This window comes from Chaetura pelagica, unplaced genomic scaffold (genome assembly GCF_000747805.2).
Source record: "Chaetura pelagica isolate M959 unplaced genomic scaffold, ChaPel_1.0 scaffold219, whole genome shotgun sequence".
NCBI classification, from domain to species: domain Eukaryota; kingdom Metazoa; phylum Chordata; class Aves; order Apodiformes; family Apodidae; genus Chaetura; species Chaetura pelagica.
In genome coordinates, this window is record NW_009954552.1 from 341,077 (window position 1) to 368,570 (window position 27,494).

General features: G+C 43.7%; 1 protein-coding gene across 1 annotated transcript; it reads left to right on the forward strand.

Annotated features, from left to right (window-relative positions):
• Positions 1-14,696: 14,696 nt before the first annotated feature.
• On the forward strand, positions 14,697-15,724 carry LOC104395405 (lysophosphatidic acid receptor 6-like). The gene is given in 2 exon segments (XM_010005096.1): positions 14,697-15,641; positions 15,644-15,724. Coding segments are annotated over 2 exon segments (1,026 nt in total).
• The last annotated feature ends 11,770 nt before the right edge of the window (positions 15,725-27,494 follow it).

Here is a 27,494-nt window from a genome sequence, read left to right on the forward strand (position 1 = left end):
ATGCTGCAGCATGCAGTGGGAAGTGGCTGAGCCTGCTGCCATGGGAAGGATCTGCTGCCAGCACAAGGTGACTTCAGTCCAAAGATGCAAACCTGCTCCTGGAATAAAAACCACAGGATGCACAGAAAGCCCCTTTGACGCCTCTTCCTGCCCAAGACAAGATTGTGTACATCTCCCCAGAGGTGTTCCCAAACTGTTGTTTGTGTGTGCCAGCCCAGCACTCTCAAAAGTTGTGCCCTTTGCCCTTGCATATTGCATGGCAGCTCTCACTGGCCCTTGCAGAGGACAGACCCTGCTCCTCCGGCAGGACATGGAAGGGCAGAACTGGGCACTGGGCACACCATGTGGTGCCCGTGTTCCTACTCAATGGAGGTGGCCATGGGGATGGATGATGAAATGTGTCTGCATAGGCTGGGGCTTCCTTCAGCTACAGCATCTGCTTTCAAAAACCAGCTATTTCTCCTGAAAAGGTGTGTCAGACAGAGAAGAAAATATATGAAAAAAATAGGTAGGTTTTAGTTTTGAGAGTTAGGAAACATTAGATTATGGAGAATATTAGGTAAAGGATACTGTGCTTCTAAATACATAATTGAAATGAGTTTCTGTTGGCAAGACTAGGAACTGCTTGCCGCAAAATATCACGGTTTTTGCAGTTCCGTTACCTCCCTGTTAGCCAGAAAGCTCCAGACAGATAAAACTTGTCCCTTCAGCCCAGACACATCAAGTTCCCACAACCCATCTCCTGGTTATCTTTTTAACATCAGGCCAACACACAGAATAAAGCAAGCACTAACACTGAAGCATACCCGCCAGACTAAGAATAGTCATATTTATATAGTGTCTTTCATCTGAGGAAGTCAGAATGACTGAAGATGAGAGACATGATCCTCAGCTGCACATACTGCTCTCTGTCTGGTGCCGGAAACATGGGAAGCAAAAGGGGTGAACCAGACAGGCAGTAGCTGAGCAGTTGGTCCTGCAAGAAGATTCTGTGTCCCTGGGGCAGCACAATTCATTGCCTTTGGCCCTCTTGGAAATTTTGCTCTCATTTATTTCACTTTAAAATATCTATAAAATAAAAGGAACATTGGCAGCAGTCACTGCAGCATATTGCATGGCAGAGGGATCACCAGAGCTAAATTCATGCTGACACCATGGATATTTAATTTACTTTTTGTTTGTTTGTTTGTTTTTACATCGCTGCCAACAGGTCACAGGGATGGTACTCCTTTCCCAGCACTCATGGCTCTAGGGTGCAGACTCATCCGTCCAGGAGTGAGTGAATTCAGCCACTGCTGGACTGTACCCACTAGGTCAAAGAGACATGCAGTAAATCTGCTCTGGGGTACCAGGATGTCATCTACCTTGTCTGGTCTAATACCATCTGATACACTACTGCAAAAAAAACACCTCACTCATCACCTGGCACCTCCTCCACACCATGTCCAGTTGCTTTTACACATGCTGCCTGTACTGAAGACATGCTTGCAGACCTGGTGGCAAGTCTTAAAAGTCCCAGATGCTGGTGTTTCAAAGCAACCACGTCCTGCCATTTACCTTCTCCCCAGCCCAGCTCACCATTTCTGCAAGTCCTCTATAAGCCAGAGTTTCAGGACCCAGCCCTGGACCCATATGCAGTGGCTAACTTCCCCTGGGGCAAGGAGCATCCCACAAGCCTGAGAGATTCCACCTTGGCTGACAAAGGCTGCCGTCACAGCAGCCCCTTGGCAGTCAGCTCCATGGCACCCAGCTTGTGGCCAGCAGAGCAGCCAAGGCCAGGCTGCTGCTTGGGAGCCATTATGTTTGTGGGAGACTTGAAAAATCTGTTGGTTACCCCCTCATTCCACTTGCTGAAGCACAACAGCTTCAAGGACAGGTGGATTTCCATTTTAAAAGAATAAGGGGAAAGCCGTGTTCAATTTTAGGGCCCTAACCTACCCCTTCCCTTTTCATATTTCCTGAGACCTGGCAAACTACATTTGTAGGTAAGTGAGAGACATTCCACAGCTAATCTTCATTTCGACCAAGCCTGCATTTACCTAGTCCAGTATGTGTGTAAAGTCCTATTGCAGTTCTGGAAACTGCAAACAGTAGCACTGATGCAAATGATCACCATATCAAGATCACACATCAAAACCACTGCTCTTTTAAAAAATGCAGCTTTATGTGTACAGATGAGACATCCCAGTTACAGATAACAGAGAGCAGAGAAAGGCTATAGTTTGTTTGGTCAAATGGATATAAATATTTATTATATCTATAAAATCTTTTGTACAATGTACTGAAATTGAAATAAGATTTCATTTCAGCTCCCTACAGCAGTACCAAGGCTCATTGTCACTTTTCAGTTTCCCAGAGGCCCTCTCAGCAGCTCTATTTCCTAGCTGCATTTTACCACACTACAAATATGACACACTGTCCTCTGAGTGAAGCAACAGCTCCCACCTCAAGCAGATCACCCTACTGCAGTGTCAAATAAAGAAACTATTGGGGCTTCCCCAACAATCACTGAAGAGCTTCAGGCATCTTCAGCCAGCAATTTGACTTTTTAACATCTGGATCACTCTCAACAAGAGCCAGTCCATCCTCCCAAGAACAGAAGGCTGCTAGGACATCTGGGCTCTCAGATCACCTCTCTGTAATCTGTCTTTTAGATACACACATGTCTGTATCCCGCAGATGAAACTGTACAGCTGCTTATTAAGCATCTCTGCCACCCCAATCAACTCATTACTGAAAAAGATGCAGCCAATAATTAGACCAGAAGCTATTTGAGCTCTCGGAAGGAGAGCATGCCTGACTGCCCTTGTAGGTTAATAAGAGTTCAGACAGTCATTTCTATCTGTATTAAATCTACTAATAGCTTGGTGTTATGGGAAAAACAAAGATTGTGGAGTTTTTTGGAAAACTTTCACCCATTTATTTACTGAGTAAATATAACTTTGTTCAAGTTTATGTTGGCTGGGGAATCTTCCTCAGTATTTCCTAGAAGAATTTCAATGCATGTGGAATATGCCATTTCTTTAAAAAAAATCCTAATATGTCAGCTTTGATCCTATTACATAGCACTGTCTTTTCTCTCCTATACCAAATCTTTTCCAAGGGCAATTAATTCCAATCCAGGGAAATCAAGACTCACCAGCTGTTCAAAAAATATGCTGAAACACTGTAAAGTAATGAAAACTGCACTGAATTATTGCAAATTTCTTTTTCCACTGCACTGTGTCTTCTTAAGTGTGCCCAGCACATTACATTTCCAGGGACATTAGAGAGCTCTGCATACCTCCAGCTCCCTCCTCCTAACTTACTGAGATCATACTGCAAAACAGGGCCCTCTGACATGATTACCTTGAAACTACAGAACATCAGTTGACTGGTAAAATTACCAAAATCCAAACTATGGCAAGTGTAATATTTTTTTTTTTATGTAACACCAGTCACTAAGCTCAATAAAAGCAGTAAAATTATTACAGAAAGTATCAACTTTAAAATCTGTTTCGCTTTAGACTTTTGTAGTAGAACCACAAAGACATCCTGAGAATTAAATCTTTCTCTTAAAAGTAGAAAACGTGATTCATTCTGAGTCACATATTTCTCTAAATAAATCTAAACCACATTTGCCCAATTTACATAGCAAAACCTTCTGTTCTTTCTCCAGTTTTGACTTCCAGTACTAGAAATTCAGCTTGGGGAATTCAGCTGGATCATTTCTTATTTATACATCCCTGTCAAACAAATTCTGTGCTGGCTAAGCTTTGTAAAAGTCCACTTCACTGTTGTTTTCTGGCAACACACAAACATCAGAAGGGACCAAAGCTGATGCTACAGCCAGGGCCTCCTCAGGAAAGATGCTGATGGTGTGTGAGAACAAGCACCTGCTCCCTTTCCATGCTCATGCCTGCTCCCTCTTAGACCATTATTCATTTGGAGCACACCACAGCCTAGTGCTTTCAAGTGTCATCACTTGCAGATTTCAGTCTAACTCAGTGGGAATTGCCCCTGTGTTGGCTCAATACTGCAGAGAGGAGAGAAAAAGAAGCAAAAAAGTCCTACCATAAAATAAAATATTCTGATATCTTTTAACTGCACAAAGCATCAGGTCTATTAAGCTCCCCCCCTAAAAAGGGGTTTGGGTTGATCTTTAGGACAGAATTCCCTATCACCATCTTCAGCCTACCTTCAGCAAAGAACCAGTGAGAATTCTCCCCTATGGAAAGCTGACAAGATTTAACATACAATTTTTAACACAATTTTTGAACACAGAACACACACCATGCTCTGTCTCCCAGCATCCAGTAGGTAGAAAACAGCAAGGAGACATTTCCTCACTTTCAGCTACATCTTGCTTCCAGCTTTCTGCCCTTGAAACATCCTTGGTCATGCAGTCAGGGTTTGATTTTTCTGCCTTCTGCACTTAAACTGCTCTGTCTGATTTTTGGCTGCATTCTTCCTACAGTTTGACTCCTGTACAAATCAAGAGTTGTGACCTTATAAAGCTCTCATCCTGTTTGCACCCAGTCCACCCACTGATGGAAACCCTCTTCAGTGCCAACACAAATGTGTTCTAAAATGAATTAGAGCTCAGTGTGTCTGATACCACCACCCATCTCTGTCAATGCCAGAGTCAGCATCCACACCAGGGAGTCACCATCACTAGTCTAGTAGTCAGGTCCCTGTTTTTTCAGTTGTCACTAAACAAGGAACAGTCAGCTGTTTCCTCAGTTCATTTGACTGGAGTACTCCAGTGAGATCTGTATTTACCTAAAGATCAGAAATATATGAACAAGGGGCACATAAGCTTCAAAGTAATTTCAGACTATTATAATTTCTAAATTGGCACCCAGGAGCATCAAGTGGCCATGCCCTCCCCAGAGGGTGCATCCTGAGGTGCCATGTGCTCAACTGGAGCCCTCATGCCCTGGCAGGTCTGCAGGGGTACAGCCAGGTTGGATCCCTGGGTCCAGCGAAGCAGGCAGCTGGGTGTGAGTGTCCTCCAACTCTGCTGCATGTTGTTCCTCCACAGCAGCCTGATTTTAGGTTGCAGCTTATCTCAGGCACCTGCTGCCAAGCCCTGTTAGTAGAAGAGGTTTGGAGAAGAGGAAGAGGTTTCAGACCCCCTTGGTGCACTCAGGACCATGACAGTGTTGCTCACAGCCTGCTAGTGCATCATACAGGTGATGTCATCTGTGACTCACCTCTGTGGCCAGAAACCTCCCCAACAGCAGGCTCTCATGCATCATAGAGCATTGACATTTTTCAAAAGATTGAGGATTTCAACACTGCTCTTTCTCTGTAATGTGCTTGCACACTTCTTTAACTCCAGTACAGCCTGGCAGGCAGCACTGCAGTTGGGGTGTGTTGAAAGCCAGTTCCTAAAGGCCAGAGTTCATAGACACATAGTGGCTGCATTGACAAGACCTAGCACACAGCTTCAAACCCCGCCTTTGCAAAGGTCAGTAAGCAAAAAAAAAAAATTCATATATTATAAAATAATATAAATAAACCACTGTCTGTTCCCCATCACTACAGGCAGACAAGCTACCAACACACACTGGTAGAGTAATCCCAGGAGCACTTTCAGTCTCTCAGCAAGTGCAGGGCTTCCTATGGGACAAATGCTGGGCTAGCTATGCTCTTCAAACAAGCTTTCTTTAATTTTGAAGTGGCTGTACCATCCAGAGTACCAAAGACATCACAACCCTCCTCTGGGTCCTAAGGCAACACCAGTTACTCCAAATTTTAACATTCTGGGCAACATGTTTCTGTCCCTAAGCAGAGTCTCAGCTGAAATACAAACCCTCTTCCATTCCTGAGCCTTGTGCCTAAAATTTGTATCCTTAACCTTACATTTCAGTCCTCAAAACTGGTTTGCAGCTCAGCTGCTTAAAGTGAATAATGTTCCTTACCAAACTTTCCTGCTTTGCTTGTCTTCTGCCCGCCAGGAAGTTATTCTCTGGGCTAGGAAAAAGGAAAGCCAGTCCTGACCATGGTGGTCACCCCCAAACAGCCATTCCACTCCTCCTGCCCTGCACCTTGTGATGCCCATTCAAGAAGTCATCTGTCCATGGGCTCTTCCCTAGGCTTGACACTTTCTAGAAAGCCACAGCTGGGACTCTTCAGAGAATCTGCCTCAGATTTCCCTCAGCAGTTAGAAAAGGCTGCTTTTTCCTGTACATTGAAAGGTGTGGGACTGAGTCACATACCTTCTCATTTCTGTGAGCTGGGAGACCTGAAGGTCTTGTGCATGCCTAGAGGTGGAGAAATGGTGCCAATTAAACAAAAATGAAGAACCGGGGTTAATGAAATGACTGGTGTGCAACATGGAAACAAAATGAACATGAAAACCCTGACTGGGTTTTGTTCGTCCTGGGAGGTTTGCTGCATCCAGACATTTCTCGGTCACTTGCCCAGGTTCACTTTCAGCACTACAACACAGCCTGTGTCTCCTGCATCTTGGTGTAGGAGATGGAATTAAATGGAGTTGAAATGGAATGAAATAACTTTAAATAATGAAAACACCTTAAAACACAGCCCTTCACCACAAGCAGCAAGATTTCTGAAGAGATTGCCCATCTCCAAGTGTAACCCAGGAAGAGGATGCAAGGTGGCAATATTTAGGCTCCCACAGAGCCACTTCTGGGCTCTTGCCTGCTTTTCCTGCCCTTCAGTTGTGTAGCAATTGGCCCTTGGACCCGTGCAAGCCAGGGAAGGAATAAAAGCCAGCTGTGCTTCTTCCATGCTTGTGCACTGCAGCAATTCACAAACTGGCTGTGAAAGCTCAGCTGAATGCAAAACAAAACCCAGCACTCACATGCACTCTGTAGTTCCAGTGTGTAGCTAACATTAAGTTAACAAATACAACTGGTTTTACAAAGGCATCACATGCCTCTCTTTTTCTTTCTAGCCAGTTGCTTATGTGTTGCTAGCACCAGGCTGGTAAAGCTCTGTCCTGTAGCAAAGGTCAGCAGGACATCTGTGTGGAAGGTGCTATTGCACAGAAGGGTGGTAAGCCACAATTACATGGTGTGTCCATTTGTTTGTGGGGGACTACAATCAAATGAGCATGTGTGGATTTTCCTTCACGTGTTTTTGTGGTTTAACTCCAGCCAACAACTAAGTCCCACACAGCCACTTGTTCGCTCCTCCCCAGTGGGGTGGGGGATAGACCCAGAAGAGTAAAAGTAAGAAAACTCATGGGCTGAGATACAGCAAGCATTAATAATTAAAGCAAAAGCTGCCCAAGCAAAGCAAAATGAGGAATTCATTCACTGCTCCCCATCAGCAGGCAGGTGCCCAGCCATCCCCAGGACAGCAGGGCTCCATCATGTGTAATGGTTACTTGGAAAGACAAAAAGCATCACCCCAAACGTCCCCCCCTTCTGTCGTCTTCCACCCGCTTTATAGGCCGATGGGTCAGTTGTCCCAGCTTTTTTATGTTAAAGTGTTTAAATAATTGACTTTAAAACTGCTTACCAGGAAAACAACAGGAAAAGGATGTGGCCTGATAAATGCTTGTAACAACTCCATCAGTGTCATAATTATTCATATGAATTTTATTTCATTAAGAATAAGTGTGAGAAGTCTGAAGTGTCTGCATATCAGAGCACAAAATTAGCAGTTAAATAAGTTCTGTTTTCAGGCAGGAAGACAGACATTTTTAGACTCACAGCAAATGCTGTTCACTAAAAGCTCTTTAAACCTTTCACTGAAGGTGCAGCAAAAAAAAAAAAAAAAAAAAAAGAGAAAAAAAAAAAGGCACAGAATGGTGCGGCCTCAGCCCCCACACACCAACCCCCTGAGAAAGTAAGAGCTGGCCAGAGGAAAGAGGAGGGGGGAGATGGAGTGAAGGAGAGGACAAAAAAATATCCCTCACCAGCTGAATCCTTGTGTAAAGGCCATCAAACCCCTTTCCTCCATCCTTCTCTCCCTCCCATTGTGTTCTGTCTCTCCCCACAAGTATGTGCAGACAGGCAGCAAGCAGAGGCTCCCTTGCTCCTGACAGCCTCCTGTAGCTCCAAGGGCTCTGTTTCAGAACAATTAATAGAAAATTACCTACTGAACAAAAGGGTTGTAAGAAAGCTAAAGGGAAATATCAGCATAAGCAATTACACAAAATCCTTTACTTGCAAATGAGACAGAAAACCACATTGTGTAAGAAAAAAACCTCCCACATTCTAATAAATTGCATTTCTTCTCTCAAAGCCAAGAACTTAGTAGAATTCAATGGAATAATACGAAGATGTAAAACAACAAGTATTAGGAAGAACTGCTTCCCTTAAATCAGGTTATTTTACAGGTTATTTCTTGAGACAGTGCTTGAACCTTTCGCTCCCCAGTCTCTGCTTTATGAGGGGCTCAGAGGATTAAACATGCCACTTGCTGAGTAGTTTTCTGAGCATACTTTTAACTCTGTCAGTTCTGTCTGGAATCCAGTTCAACAAACGCTTTTCTAAGGACAACAGCAAAATTACTCTGAACTTATTGCCCCACAAACATTCAACCTTGCACACTGCTCTATTTATTGGTAAACCAACATTGAGGGGATTATTCATACTGTCAAACCATAGGACTGTTCTTGATCAGTTTCTTCAAGCACTCCTTTACCAAGAGGGTGGTCAAACACTGGAAGAGACTTCCTAGAGGGGAGGTCGATGCCCCAAGCCTGTCAGTGATAAAGAGGCATTTGGACAATGCTCTTAGTAACATGCCTGTTACCTGGTCAGCCCTGGATCGGTCAGGAAGTTGAACTAGATGGTCATTGTAGGTCACTTCCAACTGAAAACTGTTTAGACTATCAGTCAATGGCTTTTAAAGAGACTGGTGTAAAAACAGGGCTGGCAATTCAGAGTTCCCTTCCTACACCCAAATGTAATTAGTGCCCAGCAGCTCTTCGAAGAAGTCGCTCAGGAGCCAACTCTTGCAAAGGTACTTAATGCCAAATGGAAACAATTACAAGGGACTCAAAGGTAGCAGAAGTCTTCCTGCGCCTTTCATCTGAACATGAAAGGCATGAGGAAAGGACTTCCTTCTGCACAAACTTCTCACTGTTAGCAACCACAGCCATAAACACCAGCACCTTAAAAAAGTGCTTAACACCACTGCTTAACAGCAGTCTAAAAACCATCAGCCTCACCGCAATGGGCTTCAGCATAAGCCAACTGGTGTCTGTTGTGAGAAAAACTGTGTTGGCAAGGCACAGAAAGAAGAAAAAGCCTTTCGCTAAATGCACAAGAGACACTTGGCCAAAGAAACCAAATATTTAGAAGTACAGAAGTACAGATTCTTTCTATAAGCTGTAATGTCTTAAAAGCCAAATCCTCTGTGCATTCCACCTCTGGTGACAGCAAAGTTAAATCTAACTAGTATGTCAGGATATAATAAACACCGGCATTGCTGCTGGCCTGTTAATGTTATAGACCATGAGTTGACATTTGGCACAATCATGATACACACCATTTACATAATGAAGTCATAGGGCAGAACACAGAGAAAAAAAAAAGGAATTTTAATATTTTTTAAAAACTTTCTGTTTTTTCCTCTAAGTATGTCTTTCAGTAATGCATCATTTTGTAAAAAATATTTCCTTTGAGGAATACATTATCAATATAAATTCAGGGGAAAGTAGTGCTGCCAAATTCTAACTGCTGTCTCTGCATCTCTAACTGATCTCTGTACTAGTTATTCAAAGTCAGAGGGTTGCTGCCTTTCATTTTTTGCTACCTGAGGAAGACCAGAAACCATGATTCAGCTGGCAACCTACTTGCTTTTTCTGTTAAGCAATTCTAACTAATAAACTAGCTCTACTAAACACTGGAAAATTCAAGTTGTAGTACCATACAATTTGGTTGGGGAAGCACCCTCAGCAATGGGAATACAGTTTCTTATGCTCTTCCCCTAAACATCCACTGCTGGCTTCAGTCAAAAACAGGATGCCATATTGGACACACTTTTTCTCTTCCCTAAAATGACTTTTATGTTCTTTTTCTGCTGAAGTGCCTGTCTCTTCATTCTGGAGGAGGACGGGTGTCTTACATTTTGGAGGTTTAGATGACCTCTTGGGAAATAGCTGTTTTAGGAAAATGCTGCTTCAGGTCTTTGAAAGGTAATTATGAGTTGAAGATCAGTGTAGCTAATGGTTTGAGTAGGAAAAAATGATAAAACTACCTAAGACGTGTGAAATGACTCAGTCATTAGGCTGGAAAGAGGCATAGGCTGCAATGTGGTAGGCAGGGCTCTGCTGAATGCCTGCTCTGCGCAGTCAGATTAAATGAAAGTAAATAAAGCTGAAGTGCAAGACACAGAGAGAGATCTCCACCAAATTGTTGCCGTTGGTGCTGCAGCTTGAGAGTTAGCAGTATGAGGATGTCGGAGAATGAATGCCTGAATTATTTTGGCTTTAGATCAGAATGTAGTAGAAGACTGGGGGAAAACAGTTTCTTTTCCTTTGGGTTTATTTACATTTCACCGGTTTCAAATTTCACCAGTCTCAGAAAACTGGCACAGAAAATACCCACCCTGCTGACCTGGCCTCAGAAGTCCCATAGGGAGCATCCTCAGATGATTTCTCTGTGGAAACTGAGACATGCCTCTCAACAAATACCAGATCACTTCCAAACTAAATGTGTCAGAACTCTAAAAGAGAAATCAGCTCACGGGCTCTCCCAAGCAGCAGATTTAGCTCCTCCAGCACTGAAAGGACCCTCCCCTGCTGGGACATAGTCCCCGGTGCAGAGCTAAGGTTTGCTGGTGTCTCCCTCAAGCTACAGAGTCCTTCTAGAGGACAAAAAATGCCAGTGAGACCTCCAGACCTGGGGTCTGACCTATGTACCAGCCCAGCAGCTTCTTGGCCCTGGCCCCTCAGCCTCACCAGCAACCCTCAGGCATTACTTAGGGTCACCTCCTCTACAGAAAAAGCTCTATTTCAGCTGTTGCTGTGCTGAAACATTTGGCCATGACTATCAGAGCTTTTGGCTCAGTTTTCTCATCACTCCTTGGCTATCTGTGGTCTGGAACGTGGGGAGCAAACAGAGGCCGGTGCAAACAAGGAACGCAGTGCTCAGCTGGTGGAGGACAGTTGTGGCATAAGCTGTCTGAGCTACAGGATAAGCTGTTCCTCCTGGTTCTCAACCACAGATAGAGACATCACAGGGCTGAAGCCGTGTTTCTCGTTTCTCCTGCAGCCACGAGATGGAGCAACTCCGTAAGAAATGGCTCTGCATAGTCACTGCATAAATCTGGTGATGGGACATTTTATCCCAGTTCTGGCTCACCGAGACTGCAGGCAGTCGTAGTCACAAGACCACCAACTGGATACAGAGAAGTGAAACCTAGCTGAGCAATGTGTTGAGGTCTTGCTCACTCCGAACTTCAATCATGATTTTTCCCCTTGGTGACAGGTTTTAAAAAATTATTTTATTTTTTATTTATTTTTATTTTTTCCTTAAGTAGAGTCGTTTCAACTAAAATACCGCATGGAAACCTGAAGTACCACTTCTCTGGTCTCTTGTGTGCCTTCTCCTTCACAGATGCACAGTCTGAATTCAGCCAAAATAATCCTCAGTTCTGATATTCAAGACATATGCAAAGGAGCAAGAAAAACTACCCCTCTACTTCTTCCTCCCTTTGGTACGAAGATTACAAACACACATACAACAGGCAAAAAAAAATATTTTCACCTTCCCTCCTGAATAAAATCAGGAGGGTATATTCCCTGGGTATATATAAAATCTGGGTATATTCCCTGCTCCTTAAGAGTATAACCATATTTAAGAGTAACTCTTGTCTCTTTTTAAAATAACAACTGGAAGGGAACATACAAGACCACCACTGAAAAACAATTGTTTCTTTTTCCTCTTTGGTATAATTAAAAGTAAGGGAAACCATGAGAACTGGTAGCATGAACATTAAGGGAAACAATGCTCAGGATTTACCGTAAAGCACATTTTGACAACTAACACTCCACCCACAGATTTTTCACACAATGAATAAAATCATGTCTTGTAGAAAAAACATCAAGAGAAAAGTCTGTAGGACCAGAATTTCATTCTCTATTACTGAAGCCTGTTTTGAATGGGTGACTCACAGAGCCCCACAAACCCATATATTTACAGCCTTAAATGAGCTCTGTGTGACAACTATGTATGTAGTGTGTGTATGCAGACACGGTGTGGTGAGCACTTCATGCTTCCTGACATCCTGACCAGCAGTTACTTTGCATGCAGCTCACTCCACCGCCTTAAAACACAAGACTAGAGAATTCTACAAGCTGAGGAGAAAAAAAGCAACAACCCAAGCTAGAGACAGCTCAAAGGTAAGATGATAAGGGAGAATATTTATTTGCAGTGAAATCTTGCCTTAAAAGCTTTCTTCTTGCTACAAGATCTAAAAACTAAGTAGATTTTACATAAATTGTTTTGCTTATAGCATATCTACATATTATTTTTAAGAATCAACAGAGCAGCCCTTTGCATATAAATGCAAAATAATTTTTTCTGTTTTGTTTAAAACTCAACAGAACAGATTCTGGTATAAAATGCTAGCTACCAAAATAAAAATTTTGGTAAGAACCTGACATTTTATTCGTCTATACCTAGGATTTCCTAGATATGCTATTTAAAAAAAAAGGGGGGGAGCGGGGACACTAAGGAAATCTCATCCAGAGGCAATACAGTAAAATTTTTCTAGTATTTATTACTTTTCAGTAATTCTTTAATTAACTTTTCATCCCTTTTTCTGTCAGTAAAGGGTTCCCTCTGGGGGTTAGGCTTTCAGTGCTCCACTTGATGAAGGGGACTCATCAGGAGAGCAGCACATGGCTTGCCAGCCTAGGCCACCCTCCTGTACCAGGCAGTATCTCTGCCCAGGTTGCCAGTGGAACCCATCATCTGTCTTGGGGCACCTGAACCCAGAGGTGCAGGAGCTAAGCCCAGCTGCCACCAAGCTCCCCACCCCATGGCTGCCGGGGGAGTTTGACTCCCAGGCAGTGACCAACCTGCAACACAACCAGGTGTGCTTCTCCTCTGCAGCCACTCAGATCCTAAAGTGCTTCACAAGATCAAGCTTTCCTGTCCTTTTTTATTTGGCTGAGGGAATTTTATTATTTCCCCTCAGACTTCCATCAGCCCCTCACAGCTGGCAGCAAAGCAGGTGCTGGTGCCAGGCTGCAACCCCCTGGCTGCTCTGACAGGCAGGAGGCTGTCATCTGCTGTCCCCACTGCAGACCCAGGAAAGCCTGTACCTGCTACAGCAGGACACCAGCTGCGGGTCTATGCCTGCACCTGACCCTGCCAGAGCCTCTGCTGCCTGCACCCACAGTCCTGCCAGCACCCTGCTCTCTTCATCAGGGTTTCTGGAGATGGTCTTCTCACTTCTATAACACAAACTAGTAACTTACAGGATCATTTGCCTGGCATCAGTGTGTCCTTAAGGAGCAAAGAGCCAGCCTGCTCTCGCATCCTAACAATAATTGCTAGTTTTTAAGTAAGAAATTAATTTCCTTTTTGCTACTCTCCTTTGTGCACTCTCTCTCAGAGATCTTGATCCCTCCCAAACCTCAGCACAGGAGAGCTTACCTCTGAAGCACTGAAGGAGCAACTTGATCTGCAGAACAGGAACTTTTACTGCACAGTTGACAACCGATTGACAAATCTGAAATGAAATGGCATCAAGATCAGTAACACATGTAGGAGAAGTATTTGGTCTAAGTAGTAACGATTACAGAACAGCAGATTAAAGTAATATGTTGGCTCTGACATAAACCCCTTTATTTACACATTACATTTGCTATGACAGAACTGGCTGGAAGAAAGGACGAGGTACTCCTGTGCATTTACATACTAAAGCGATTCCAGCCAAGACCAGCATTGCAAGAACAAAAGAGAGCCTTCCCGGTCCTTATCAGGAGAGTCTGAAGGCAGGATCAAACCAACACCCTTCCTCTAAAGAAGAGAATTCATGACCTCTGCTCAGAGTGTAGCTACCTTGACATTTTTAGTCCCCTCTTTGCAGAGAAGAACCAGCTGCATGTTTTCTTCAATTCCCGTCTCTGCAGATACAAATTTAACCACTGTGGTAAGTCTGGCTAATTTAGGCAAAGGGTTGGGTTCCTAAATCTCATTCTTCCTTTAAAGATTTAACCTCTGCTAGAAAAAGTCTCATTGAAACTCCTTTCAGCAAGCTTTTCAAAAGGGCCAGAGCTAGTCATAGCCCCTCTTTGCCCAGTGGTGGTGGGAGAGAGTGCAGGATGGCAACAACCCATTTGGGATCTTCACAGTAATAAATATGGGGGACCCTCATGCTCTTGGCTCCCCAAGGTCTCTTATGACAGCTTGATTCAGGAAATCTCATCCAACTAATTGCCTCCATCCCCACCATCTCTTTGCAAAGAGATAGCATCACTCCAAGGGGATGGAGCAGTCACATCTGTACTCTGCCCAGCCTAAATTATAGGGCAGTAGAGTTTGAGGGAACAGTAACAGTACAGGTGAGGCTGGGACCCCAGAAAGCCTTGCTCTGACTTGAGACACAACTTTGCCCCAGCGTGCCTTGGCACTGAGAAGCTCCACGTTACTAGGAGCTACAATTCAGCTCACAGCAGCCCAAGAGGAAAAAGCCTCTCAAGGTCATGGACACACAGAGACCTCACTAGCCTTTGTACTGGGTTTTTAATGTGATCTTCAGCCTTCCTTGTGGTGAAGATGGTTTTCTTCTCTTCCAGTACAACTGGAGATATGAATGACACCCGCGTCAGCAATAGCAGCAATATCAGTGCTACCGTGGAACTGTTCCAGCTCATCATGTACACCCCCACATTCATCCTCGGGTTGCTATTCAATGGGATGGCTCTGTCCTTCTTTTTTTTTAAGGTTAAAAAGCTGTCAGAATCCACAGTCTACATGATAGCTCTTATCTTCCTGGATACTTTGCTGCTGTTTACTCTTCCTTTTAAAATCATTTCCTATCACCTTCAGAACAAATGGAAATTGGGGTCTGTGTTTTGCTCCACCTTGGAGAGTCTTTACTTTGTAAACATGTATGGCAGCATTCTCATCTCCCTCTGCATCTGTGTGGACCGGTACATCGCCATCCGGCACCCTTTCACAGCTCCCACCCTGAGATCCACCAGGAAAGCTGCTATGGTCTGTGCTATTGTCTGCCTGGGCGTCTCAGCTGGGACAGTGTCTACTTTCCAACTGCATGGAGAGGGCCACAACATCTCATCCTGCTTCCATAACTTCTCCAAGAGCACATGGGAAAACACAGGCCTGTTCAGTGCCTTGGAGATTACCTTCTTTGGCAGCATGGCAGCCATGACCTTCTGCACTGTTCAGGCCATCAGGTGTTTGAGAAAGCACAGAAAACTAGGTGACCCCCAAACACACACCACTAGAGCAGAGAAGATAGTGGTGACAAACCTTGTGGCATTTTTGGTCTGTTTCACACCTTACCACGTGGCATACTTTCTGTACTTTTTGGTGAAGAATAATATCATTCACACCAGTTTTCAGCAAGTGCTACGAGATATTGTTCAGGCCACGCTTTGCTGGGCAAATCTGAACTGCTGTCTCGATGGGGTGTGTTATTACTTTGTTTTAAAGGAGTCCTTCGAAGACCCATTAAAAAAACAGTGAAAAAACAGCCATGTGAAAGCCTTGATCCATGTGCTGCATTTTGGTTACTTGGGACGATGTGTGAAGATGCTTTCATGGAGAGTACAGGGTCCTGAACTACTTATCTAAGCAATATACTTTAAATATCCAGATTTGAAAATATTTCATAAAAGACAAAGCTAAGTCCATTGCCAGGAGACTTCTTCTAACTTTTTTTTTTTTAATTTCCTTCCATAATGTTCTGTGTTAGTATTTATGGGTAAAAAGAAATGGAATTATTTCCTATAAATGGTGATGCATATCTCTTTGGATGTGATTCCTCTTTATTTTGAAAAAATACAGACTTGGGCTGCTGAGAAACAGAGACTTAGAGCTTATGGTGAAAAGCTCCAGACTAAATTCTGTTGCCTCCCTTGCCCTGATCACACGTGCTTGTGCTCACATATATGCATGCCTGTCAGGTTTAGATATACAGGTGCTATTAAAAAAAATTAAATTACTGTAACTCTAAATCCAAAGACAGCTTTAGGATAACATGGGTACAGCAAGATCTCCATCCCTTTCCTCCACTGGCTGACTTGCTCTACAAGGTGCAATGCTTGTTTTAGTTACAGGTCTTATGCCTACTCCATCACACTTCTAACTAATATTGCCACTAACTCAAGTACTAGATAGTTCAAGATTAATTAATTATCCCAGTTCCAGACATCTTAACCAGCTCCTCTCCTGCTTGCAGGATTTTCACATATCTCTTCCTTTCTGCTTGGTTACAAACCTAGTTTCATGAACAGAGCCAAACCAAACAAGAACATGAAACAAAAATCCTGAGTCCAACATACTGGCAAACACAAGAACCTGAAGGAACAACCTTCACCTTACTAGGGGACAAGATAAGAACAGCCCTGATTCCTAAAGCAGCAGCCACCAACATAGGAAACCAGGGGAAAGCAACCTTTTGGACCTCAGAGCTAGGTGAGCATTACCACTTCCCAAACAAACAAGGCAATAAAAATAATCCACCAGCAGGAGCCTAATATGCCAGTCAGTTACTTCTCACCAGTGCTCCCAGGCATGAGGATAAACTAGGTACTAGATAACCTGAATGCCAAAAGGCATCCTGCCTGGAGAGAAGCAGCTCACTGCCTTGGGAGACCCCCACTGCTGCCACCACCCGTACCCTACCCTTGTGGCCAGCTAGCATCTTCCTGAGTGATGAGGATTATGACAACCAAAGCCATTAGTTATCCTATTCATGTTGGGCTGGATCCTTGCAGTATATCTTCTAGGCAGAGATAATAATCCCAGGCTTTGAACTGTCTTTCCCCTGCTTGCTTTCTAGAAGGATAACTCACAAACCATGTATTGATTCTTCCCTTAGCAAGCAGCTTTGCATGTGGAGACCCTGTAGAAGTTAACTTTTTTGAAGTCACAGTATCAAAGTTTGAAATTGTATCAAAGAAGTCCAGTTGCTGAGGAGGGAAACATTGGCCTGACATAGATGTAAGTGTGTGCTGGTGTTCACTGAGACTTTTTGCTATTCAGCCAAACTTCTGAGGATACACGGACTATGCATTTACACTAGCCTTGTCCTGATTATGGCTCAGTGCAGGAAAATAAAACCCACCAGGATATTCCAGCAAGAATTCTCTTTCCATATCAATTGCCATTTCCACTGACTCCCTCAGTAAATTTTGAGTATCTGACTAGCCTCCCTGCCAGCAGGCACTGAATCCTCATAACCTCCTTAACTAACTGCACTTCAATAGACACGGAGGCTTTACCACTGAGATTTCAGACTCCTTTTGGAAGCAGAGTTAACAAATAATAGAAGAAAATATCACTGATGCTGAAGTTTTATTTTACATTTCAAGGCAGTGGGCCATGCCAACAAGGCCTCCGCTTTAACTGGTAATGCCTGAACGTAGGGAACAAGGATTTTTTGGGCACCTCAGGAGGCACAAAATGCTAAAGCACATGAGGAAACTGATCTCTGTTGCATTTCTATAGATTGAGGCAGCTCCATTAGTTTTACTGACATGACTTTGGGCTTATACTGCTAGAATTGAGGCTAGAAGCTCACCTCCAGTTCTATGCTTCCTGTTACTCAGGTTTTTTTCCATTTTTAAGTATGCCTGTTCTTATTTGTTTGTTACCCTTCTGACCAACAGATCATAAAGTAACTTGCACTGTAACTTCATTTAAAGTGCTGGCAGAGAGTAGAGAGATGAATAGCAAATTTAGGAAATTTTGGTTCAGCAATAGCATGTTGCTTAGAAGAGAGAGACAGTTGATCAAATTAAGCATAGCTAAAACTGTATGAAGATACTAAGTTAAAAGCATTTCAGGCATTCCTTCTTCTCCCAAGCCTCTTCCCTAGGCTTCTCCAGCATTTACAGCCAGTGATATTCTTCTAGAAACAGAGAGGCTGAGGTGTGAAGAAGCTATGACTTCCCCAGGGTCAGGGTGCAGCAGCCACTGTCTGAGCTCCCTGCCTCTATGCTTGGCTCACAGAGCCTCTGCCAGCTCTAAGAGAGCACTAATTATCAGGGCAGGGCAGCAACTTTCATTTGAGATTTCTCGGGGAAATAATAGTTTTGCAAAGGCAACATTTTCTACTAAAAAAATTCACTGAGGATCTTACTGCTTCTAGGCCACTAAATGTTCTCTTTCCAAGTCAATCCAGTGTGGTCTGATCCATTCTTTTTGCTCAGGTGAGTACCTGTAACAGCTTTTTCATATATTGGGCTTTATATCCCAGTTATGACACTGGGTATATCTAAGTGAGACTACAGAGATTTCTTTTTGCACCAAGAGAATAAGAAAGACAGAGTGCTAAGAAACTTAAGGGAAAAAAAATTGAAAATTTGCAGCCTAAAGCCATCACAGAGTTTCCAGAAGACAGGTAATGATTCATCTGAGGTAAAAAAGAAAGCAAAACCCTCAATTTGTTTGGAAGTGATTCACCTCTAAGAACTGAGGACTCATTCCTAATGCATAGTTCTTAGCTAAAAATTATTAGTTTATTCTGAAAGAATGATAATGGGGACTAGAGTTTTTATGAAGCACTTTGTCCACTTACACTTGCTTTTGCATTTGGATAATGAAAGGGAAAGGGCTTAAATCAGCACAGAAAACATGATAATGGTCATGGGAGGTGGGGAAGCTGCTCCGCTGGGAATGTCACCATTTGGGCCAACAAATCCATTTAATTTGAGAGGCCTGTCACAAAGTGCACCCTGAGGCTGTCAAATTTCTTGCCGAGAGACTTGTCTAGCAGACATTCATACCTGTATCACACTCACATAAGTAACATTCCTACTCTCTTATTAGCAGTTTTCACTAAAAGATTGGGTATATATTTCAGCAGCTTTGATATTTCACACTTAAACAAGACAAACATCCTGTTTCCTGCAGCCTTGCTCACCTGGGAAAGCAGTGAATCTCCAACTTAGGTATCCATTAACTCTGCACATCTGTCCTTTGTTTTCCAAATATATTTTTGTCTAGTACATCTGCTATCTTCTGCTTCAGGCTCAGGAAGTTTCTGATTAAATTGGGAAGGAAAAACGTTTGTAAGAAAAAGTCAATTTCAATATTTGCATATAAGCACAGAAATCCCAGCCAAAGCATTTATCCCCCCAGAAAAGGAAGACTCGAAACAGGTTCCAGACATACAGTATTTGCTACAAGTTTCACTGTTGCCTTTTACATTTTATGAAAGATGTCCATATACAATGAATGGACACATAGTCTACACAGTGTCTACACCATGAGTCATAACACAGTGTCTACCCCACGAGCTATGCCACGTCTCTGGTAATAATAACCTCAGAAAAGAAAGTCTCAAGAGAAATGCTTAGGCTTTTACAGAAATTTTCATATGCATATGCTCCTCTCAAAGTGGTTTTAACTTTTGTATTGCCACTAGAGAGAGACAAAATTGTACTTTGTTTTCTCTGCTGAAAGAGCACCAAGATCTAAAGATTAATTTGTAGCACTCTAGGTGCTATGGAGAAGCCCTCTGAGAAAACTCTCACCAACAAGATATGTGCAACGATTCATTCTGCTATGAAAGTGCAGCACTGCAATAAGCCCATGCAGAAATCACACCCCAGCTCACTTCACAGTTAACTCCCCACATAACAAAGCTTCTAGTGTGCTCTTTGCATTAGCTGCATTTACTGGTGGTGTGAGATGGAAGTCTCATAAAGAAGTAAAACTGTCCTAAGCGACACAATATAGTGACAGAGCATTCACATTGCTGACCTTGGTGTGACAGAGACACGCAGTCCTGGATATGTCTGGTTTGCTGGGAGGATGCTCTGACTCTCAGACTTGACCTGTGCAGCTTGCTCGTTGATTTGCAACTGGCCAGTGCAAAGCTACAATTCAATCAAGTGTTCCAGCCTGCCTTACTCAGCCCTGTCTTCATGCTTTCTTCCCTTTCACATGCCTTCATCATCAGCTTTTCAGAGGCACTGAATTATCTAGAAAAGCTGAAAGATTTCCCTCCATCGGGTTTCTTGCCCACTGAGAAACTTCTACCATAGCAACAAACCAATAAATCAGTGTCTTTAGCTACTGTGAAAGGCAAAGAATACCTACAACCTCCTTAATTTTATCTATTTATTCTTCTTATTCTGATTTTTACACTGTCACTCCACAAGAATGACATTTACCACATCATCTAATATAATTAAAAAGTTGCTGCAGGATACTGGTACAAACCAAAAATCTACAAGGAATCAGAAATGTTCCTAGGAAGAAGAGCTGAATCAGAAGACACCATTTGCAGACACCAAAGGATGTAAAACCTCATTTCTGCTGTATGCCACAGATTCCTAGTAATTCTTCTCTCTATTCCAAGACAAAAAAGGAATTAAACTGGGGTTATACTTGAGAGTTAGTATCAGCAGTTTAAAGTTATAAACACTGCCAGGTAATTGTTAAACCAAACTAAGAATTACAACCCAGGAAATCCAGTTTAGATTACACTTCAGAGTACACCAACATGATCCTGAGCATTCCTTGTTAAGTATTAACCTTGTGACTACAAATAAAGCCACCTCTTAGAGACCAGCATCTAACCTGGTTCCAGTCAGCCAGAATTCTGTCTGAGACAATGAAGGACACTGTTTGAAATAGCTTTACTCTGTTTGAAGAGGAGCTTAGCAAACCACGAGAAGCTGCAGACAGCAGAGACCAGTCTGACCTAATTCATGCTAATAGGAAGTGCAGTGGCTCAAAAACATCACAGCTGGAAGGGGGCAGAAATAAAGGAGTGGGATCCAATAGACCAAGGTCAGCATGGCTGTAAAAACCTGGCAGACAGATTTGTTTCCCTCATGCAGAGTAAAATAACTCAGTATTAATAATAAATATGTTCATGTAGACAATTTTATATGAGTAGCGAGAAGATAAAAAAAGCCCAAGCTATAAAATGCTCTTCATTTCACTCTGAGCTCAGGCTCTTGCTGCCGCTCCTGCTCATGGCTGCTCAGGGACCTTGAAACAGGACTCTGCTGTGTGACAAGGCTGTTTGCTCCCATCTGAGATGCCCTGGGGCATCCCACCCTGCCTCCAATGCCAAAATGGGGATGGGCTATTCCAGGCCTTCTGACCTCTACCTGTCTCTTAAGCAAAAATTGTATAAAAGGAGACAGATCACACTTAGTTCAAACGCACAGCCTGACACACTTTGCCTTATGATTACTGAGAAACCTGCATTCAGGCTACCAGAAATGGGCTGAACATGTTTGCATTTGTAACCAACTCCAAGTTGTAATAGCAAGACAAAACTCATCCCTACACACAGCAGCAACAGTGAGACCTTTAATGCCCCCAGCCTTTGCACCACAAAATATAGAGGCAATAATAATATGTTCCCTTGTTCTGGACAACAGGGCAGGAATCAAGCAGTATCACTGGGTCTTATCCTAGATTTTGCTTCTGGACTTAATCACACTTATATCATTACTATACTTCATGCTCTTATGGGTTATTGCTTTCTCCAGTCAGTCTTTGTCACTTGCCTTGGGATGCCCACATACACCTATCATGAAACATCTTTAAAAGAAATCCCAAAGCTCTCTCCCACTTTTTGACAATAAAAAAAAATTTTAAAAAATCTCATCCTGTGGATAAATAGACCCATTCTAGCTTTCAGCCTATCATGTTGTCTAACTTACACAACAAGGCAGCCAGACTCCCATAATGGAAACTATTTTGTTTGCATCAGATGAAGTGTTTGTTTCTCCAGAACTCAGCTGTGTACATCTAAGAACCTTATTTTCAACATTCTTCCTAGCCACATTAGGTTTCCAACCCAGTTGCCACATCATGTTTACATGTCCTTTCAACATAGACGCAAATAGAACCACATAGGTCACAATTCAAAGTTTTGACAAAACTGTTCAGGATACAAATTATTATTTCCTCGGATAAACATGAAATGTCAAAGCAGCAAAGCTTGAAGGTCATCTTGACAGGGAGTCAAGAGGAAGGAAACACTTTGCTGGTCAGATCGAGGACACCTAGAAAAGCCTTGCACCATTTTGAGTATTAATGAAGAAAACACAAAGTGCCATTAGGCAAGATTCCAACATTCAACGAGACAAAGAAGCAGCACCACCTATGGAAGGTGAGAAACTAGCCATGGAGGAGAGCTGTGTTGCAGGTGTCCCACTGGAGCAAAGAGGCAGCAGACCAGGCACCCACAACTCCAGGATTTGCAGTCTTGGGGGAAGAAGCAGGGTTTCAAACATGTTTGAAAACAGCACATGCAGATTTCAGTTCCTCAACATTTGTCCCTTGGAGGACTCTGGAAAAGCATCCCTGTCCAACAGGTTGTTCACAAATATCACTTACATTTTCAGTATTACTACTGTACCCCACTCTCATTACAACCACATTCACTCAACTTCTGCTGCATACTTAATCCACCCGAAGATAGAAATGCTTTTCTGTATCACAATCAGTTGCTCTGGAAGTGAGCCCAGTATTGCAGAGGATTATTCTGGAGGGTCTGATTTAATTGCACTCCGTGGACTGACTCAGACTCCAATGGTATGTCCAAATGAGGAATAAGTAATAGGGATGGATCAGCTCATGAGAAACACAAGGTCCCATTTTCATGCAAATAGCATTCGTTTGGAAGAATAACGAAGGAGAAATTTAAAAAAGCCAGAGACAAAGCAACAGAATCCTTCTGGGCTGAAAGTTTGTCAAGAGGCATCAGCTGCACTCTAAATTGTAAACAAAATTTCAGAGGTTTTTTTTAATTTACTTTTGCATGTCTAGATGGGAGTTGGTAGATGCAACCAAAAGCAAGTGTCCGATTTGCTTTAATTTTCTTTTTGTCACTTAGCTCCTATTCATACCCTCAGATGGAAACAATATTCAACATCTGTTACTACTCTTCTAAAGGAGAAAGAAACTTTAGCAAAGAGAGAATAAAAAAAGAAGGAAAGAAAAAGAAAAAAAAAAAAAGAAGAAGAAGAAGAGTGGCGGCAAGCGACAGCAGCTGCCCTCAGCAGGTGCCGGCTGTGAAAAGCTCCTTTGGAAGATCTTGGCAGCATCACTCTCAGCCCAAGGCAAGCGAAGGCTGGTGGTGGGAGCTGATGGAGGGGTGAGGGACCATCCTGGAGCAGGCACAGCCAGGTCACAGGCAGTAGCAATGGGTCACAGGCAGTAGAAAGCAACACCAGCAGCAGAAGGCAGAAACACTTAAGGCCCTGTGCAAAGCACTGCTACGTCCCAATAGGAAAGTCCAACCATGAACTTCCACAGAGGAAAATTGCCGACAAATTATATATACAATTTGTGTGTATTTCTCTTAACAGCTTTGTAGTTTTTTCCATGTTAAACCCTGGTGACATAAGACAGCTTTTTTCCCCCTTTTTGTTTTTGTCTTTTATCCATTTTTTCCCTTGCAAACTACACCACTGACACCAGAGCACAGCAAGGACAAGTCACCTTCTGTGCCCAAATCAGGAAGAGCTTGCTGCTGCCCAGTGCTTGACTCTGCACAGGCCAGCTTCTTCTTTAACCACATTTTTAAAAATGAGAAAACAATGACAAATGACTAAGACTCACTGCATGTTCTAGTGGTGCCAGACATCCTAAGAGCAGGCCACAGGACCAGCCCTTTCTCCTCCTGCTGCCCTGGGCCACAGACGGTTTGCTTTGCTTAAAACAAAACAAACAAACAAACAAAACCAACCAAACAAAAAAAAAAGCCCAACCACCTTCAAATGTTTTCCTAAATACATCACCACATTTGGGATTTCATCTCCATGAGATGTCCCAGGGATTCTGTTCTCGTGATGGTCCCTGACAAGAGACCAACAGAGGGGGCCAGCGCAGCCGCAGTTAGACTGTGCCTCAGCCAGGTGCCTGGAGGATTTCTTTCCAATATGAGCAGCAAAGGACTTACCTTCTTTCTCCTCAAGGCTATTTGCCAAATTCAAGAATAGTTTCAGCCAGAAAATCCGTGTTACTTGTTAAAGTTTCCTGTACCCAGGGAGGATTTTCCTCAGAAACGCTCACAGCCCCAGTGACAAAACGCTGCCCACAGGGCCACACTTCTGTGAAGAAACAACATTGGTTTTTACATGAAGCTTACCTTACTTAATCCAGATCTGGTTGAGTGCTAGGACGTTAACACCAGCGAATATAAAAGCAAACGTGAGGAGGATGGAGGTGTGGGGCATTCCTCCCTCAGCACTGCCAGGAGCTGCAGCTCCAGCGTGTCCCTGGGCCATCTGAGGCGAGCGGGGCAGCGCAGCCAGGCCTGCACCCCCCCCGGCTCCCTGCCTGCCACCACAGCTGCCATGGCAGTGGCCCCCAAGCCCTCCATGACACCAGACATGGAGATCCATCCCCTTGCTCAAGAAATTCACTCTTTTTGGCCAACTCAGTGGACACAAGCAGTGGCTGGCCTGCCCTGTTACAGCTGCACGGGGCTGAGGTTACGCTGCCCGCAGGTTTCACAGCTAACGAACTGAACGCCTTGAGAGGTACAAGTATTTGAAGGCATTAATCAATTTTACAGCTTCTGCAAACAGCCTCACGTGGAGCTGCCCTTCCATCAGTCATAGCATAAAAATAGCTGAGCACTTGCTGTTAATGAAAAGTTTGGTGAAAGAAGTGAACTCAAAAAGTAAAGACCCAGCACGTCCCCACAGGCAAGCACAGAGCAGTGCTCTGGCAGAGGTGGCATTTCAGAGACAGCTACACTGGATGAATTCAAATTGTCAAGGAGACAGATACCAAATATTTACCTTTTAGTGCAATTAAACAACTTAATCAAAAGCACTGAATGAAAGCAAAGTGCATTTCCTTTGCAAATCTCATTACAGAATTGATATGCCTTCCTCTCCCAGCTTTCCCCCTCTATTCTGCATTGGTGAGGCCACATCTGGAGTATTGTGTCCAGTTCTGGGCCTCTCAGTTCAAGAAGGACAGGGTACTGCTGGAAAGAGTCCACCGCAGAGCTACAAAGATGATGAAGGGAGTGGAACATCTCCCTTATGAAGAAAGGCTGAGGGAGCTGGCTCTCTTTAGCTTGGAGAAAAGGAGACTGAGGGGTGACCTCATCAATGTTTACAAATATGTAAGGGGTGAGTGTCAGGAGGACGGAGTTAGTCTTTTCTCAGTGATGACCAGTGATAGGACAAGGGGTAATGGGTGTAAATTGGAGCATAGGAGGTTCAAGGTGAATATCCGAAAAAATTTTTTTACTGTGAGAGTGACAGAGCACTGGAACAGGCTGCCCAGGGAGGTTGTGGAGTCTCCCTCACTGGAGACATTCAAAACCCACCTGGATGAGTTCCTATGTGATGTACTCTAGGTGACCCTGCTCTGGCAGGGGGGTTGGACTAGATGATCTCTCGAGGTCCCTTCCAGCCCCTAAGATTCTATGATTTTCTATGATTTTTTTAACATTTCAACCATCCCACTCGATATTTGGTGCCTGCTGCTATAAAGGCAAATAAGTTTGTTTGTTGTTTGCTTATACATTTCACAGGCTAACAGTAAAATACTAGGGCAAGGAGAAAGCCTTTATATTCATGAAATCTTAATTGAATTTTTGTTTAAAGCTGTTATAAAGCTCAGAAATGCTTATTGCAAACCTGCCTCATCTTTTTGGTGGGGTCCAAACTACATTGCAACTGCCTGTACTTCAGTATCTCTCATTTTCCTTGGAGAGGTGGGTGAGTATCAGTTTTAAATGTCCCCTTTCCAAATACTGCAAAATGCTTCCCAAAGCACTGGTATCAGGCAATTATTTTTCCACTGCTCAGTAACACAGCCAAGAGAGGAGCCTGGCAGCACAGGGGACCTGGATGTCTTCAACTTAACAGAGCAAAGTGACCAAAATGGGGCAGGAGAAAGAATATCCTTAATTTGCCCTCATTTGTTTCTCAGGTCCGAGGCTCAAGGAGAGCCACAACTGACAGCTGTGAGCCCCCAGACATGAAGCTGTCTCCAGAATACAGCTAAGCACCTGATAAAGACCTACATAAGGACTATGTCTGGCTGGCAGACCAGGGAGGGAGCCAGGGCTTCGGATGAGCTCAGCGGTCCTTCCCAGCAAGTCGCCCTCTGGCCTGGCAAAGGCAAACGCCTACCCCAAAATGGCCACCGTTCCCACCAGACCAGTCACATTTGCCCTGACCCACTCTCCTGACTTACGGGCCAGTTTGCCCCACAAAGGGAAACATAACACGTTCAAACAGAGTCGGAAATCACCTGTTTGCTGTTCCCACCTTCAGTGCCTGAGGGAGGAGCAGCTGAACCCTCCAGCTCCCTCTCCCTCTCTTCACAAAATGGCGCCTGTGCACAAATGGGTGCTGTGGCATCTTCCCAGCGCTGTGGGATCTTCCCAGCACTGTCAGTTTTTAAGGAGGAGGTTGTGGTAGCACCTCAGAGCCTGGCGGGCAGCCTGGAGGGCAGCGTGCTGCAAGGCTTCTGCAGGATGTGCCCCACAAAACCCTGCAAGCCACCAGCAAGGTGCATACACCCCATGCCATGTCTGTTGGGACATTTGAAATAAATATTAAAGGCCCCTGCTAATGCCAGAGTCTTCAGTGGCACTGCAGGCCACAGATGGGGAGCACTTTCTGAGATTTGGAGCCAACATCCAGCCCCCTCTACACCAAGCCACCTTCTCCTTGTTCCTCAGCTAGTCTGACAGCCCTGACCCCCTTTGGGGATTTTGTTAAAATCATTGCAAAACCAAAAGCAATCAGCTTCACAATCCGTGACGTGAAAAAGGCAGCAAGTGCAGGGCTGCCAACCCACACAGCCTGCCCTTCCGGGAGCTGGGGCTGCAGGTGGCTGTGCAAAGCCAACACAATTTTAAAGCCAGCCTGTAGATGTAAATGACTCTGCATTGTTTAATCCTCCCTGGGCATTTATTTTTCTTTATTTTACTTTATTTTTTTAATGTTTTTTAGGGACCTCTAGTGTTTATTCTTAGCTTGTATAACAACACCACATCAGTCTACTAGTGCTCCCAAATACTCGACCTACAAAATGATCACTCCATTTGGAGACCAAACTGAATTCAGCCAAGTCAAATGACACCTAGAGTAGCTGCTTTCAGCACTCAAAACCACAGCTGTGTCAGGTCTTTCTCTAAAGATTAACTCCATTGGTCTGTATTTCCACTGCTCCCCACAGAGACCATTAACAAGGTGCTGCTGGTTTAATTACCACAAAGGCTGCTGTGGGTTCAAAAACACTTGACCTGTGATTTTCTTCAGTTTTTCCAATCCAACTTGCCAAGTTTCTTAGTGATGTGCATTGTTAAGTCACTGTCCTCTCACCACAGGCACTTCACAGGCCTCCTCAGTGCTGTTGGAGCCAGCCATGGCAGCAGGA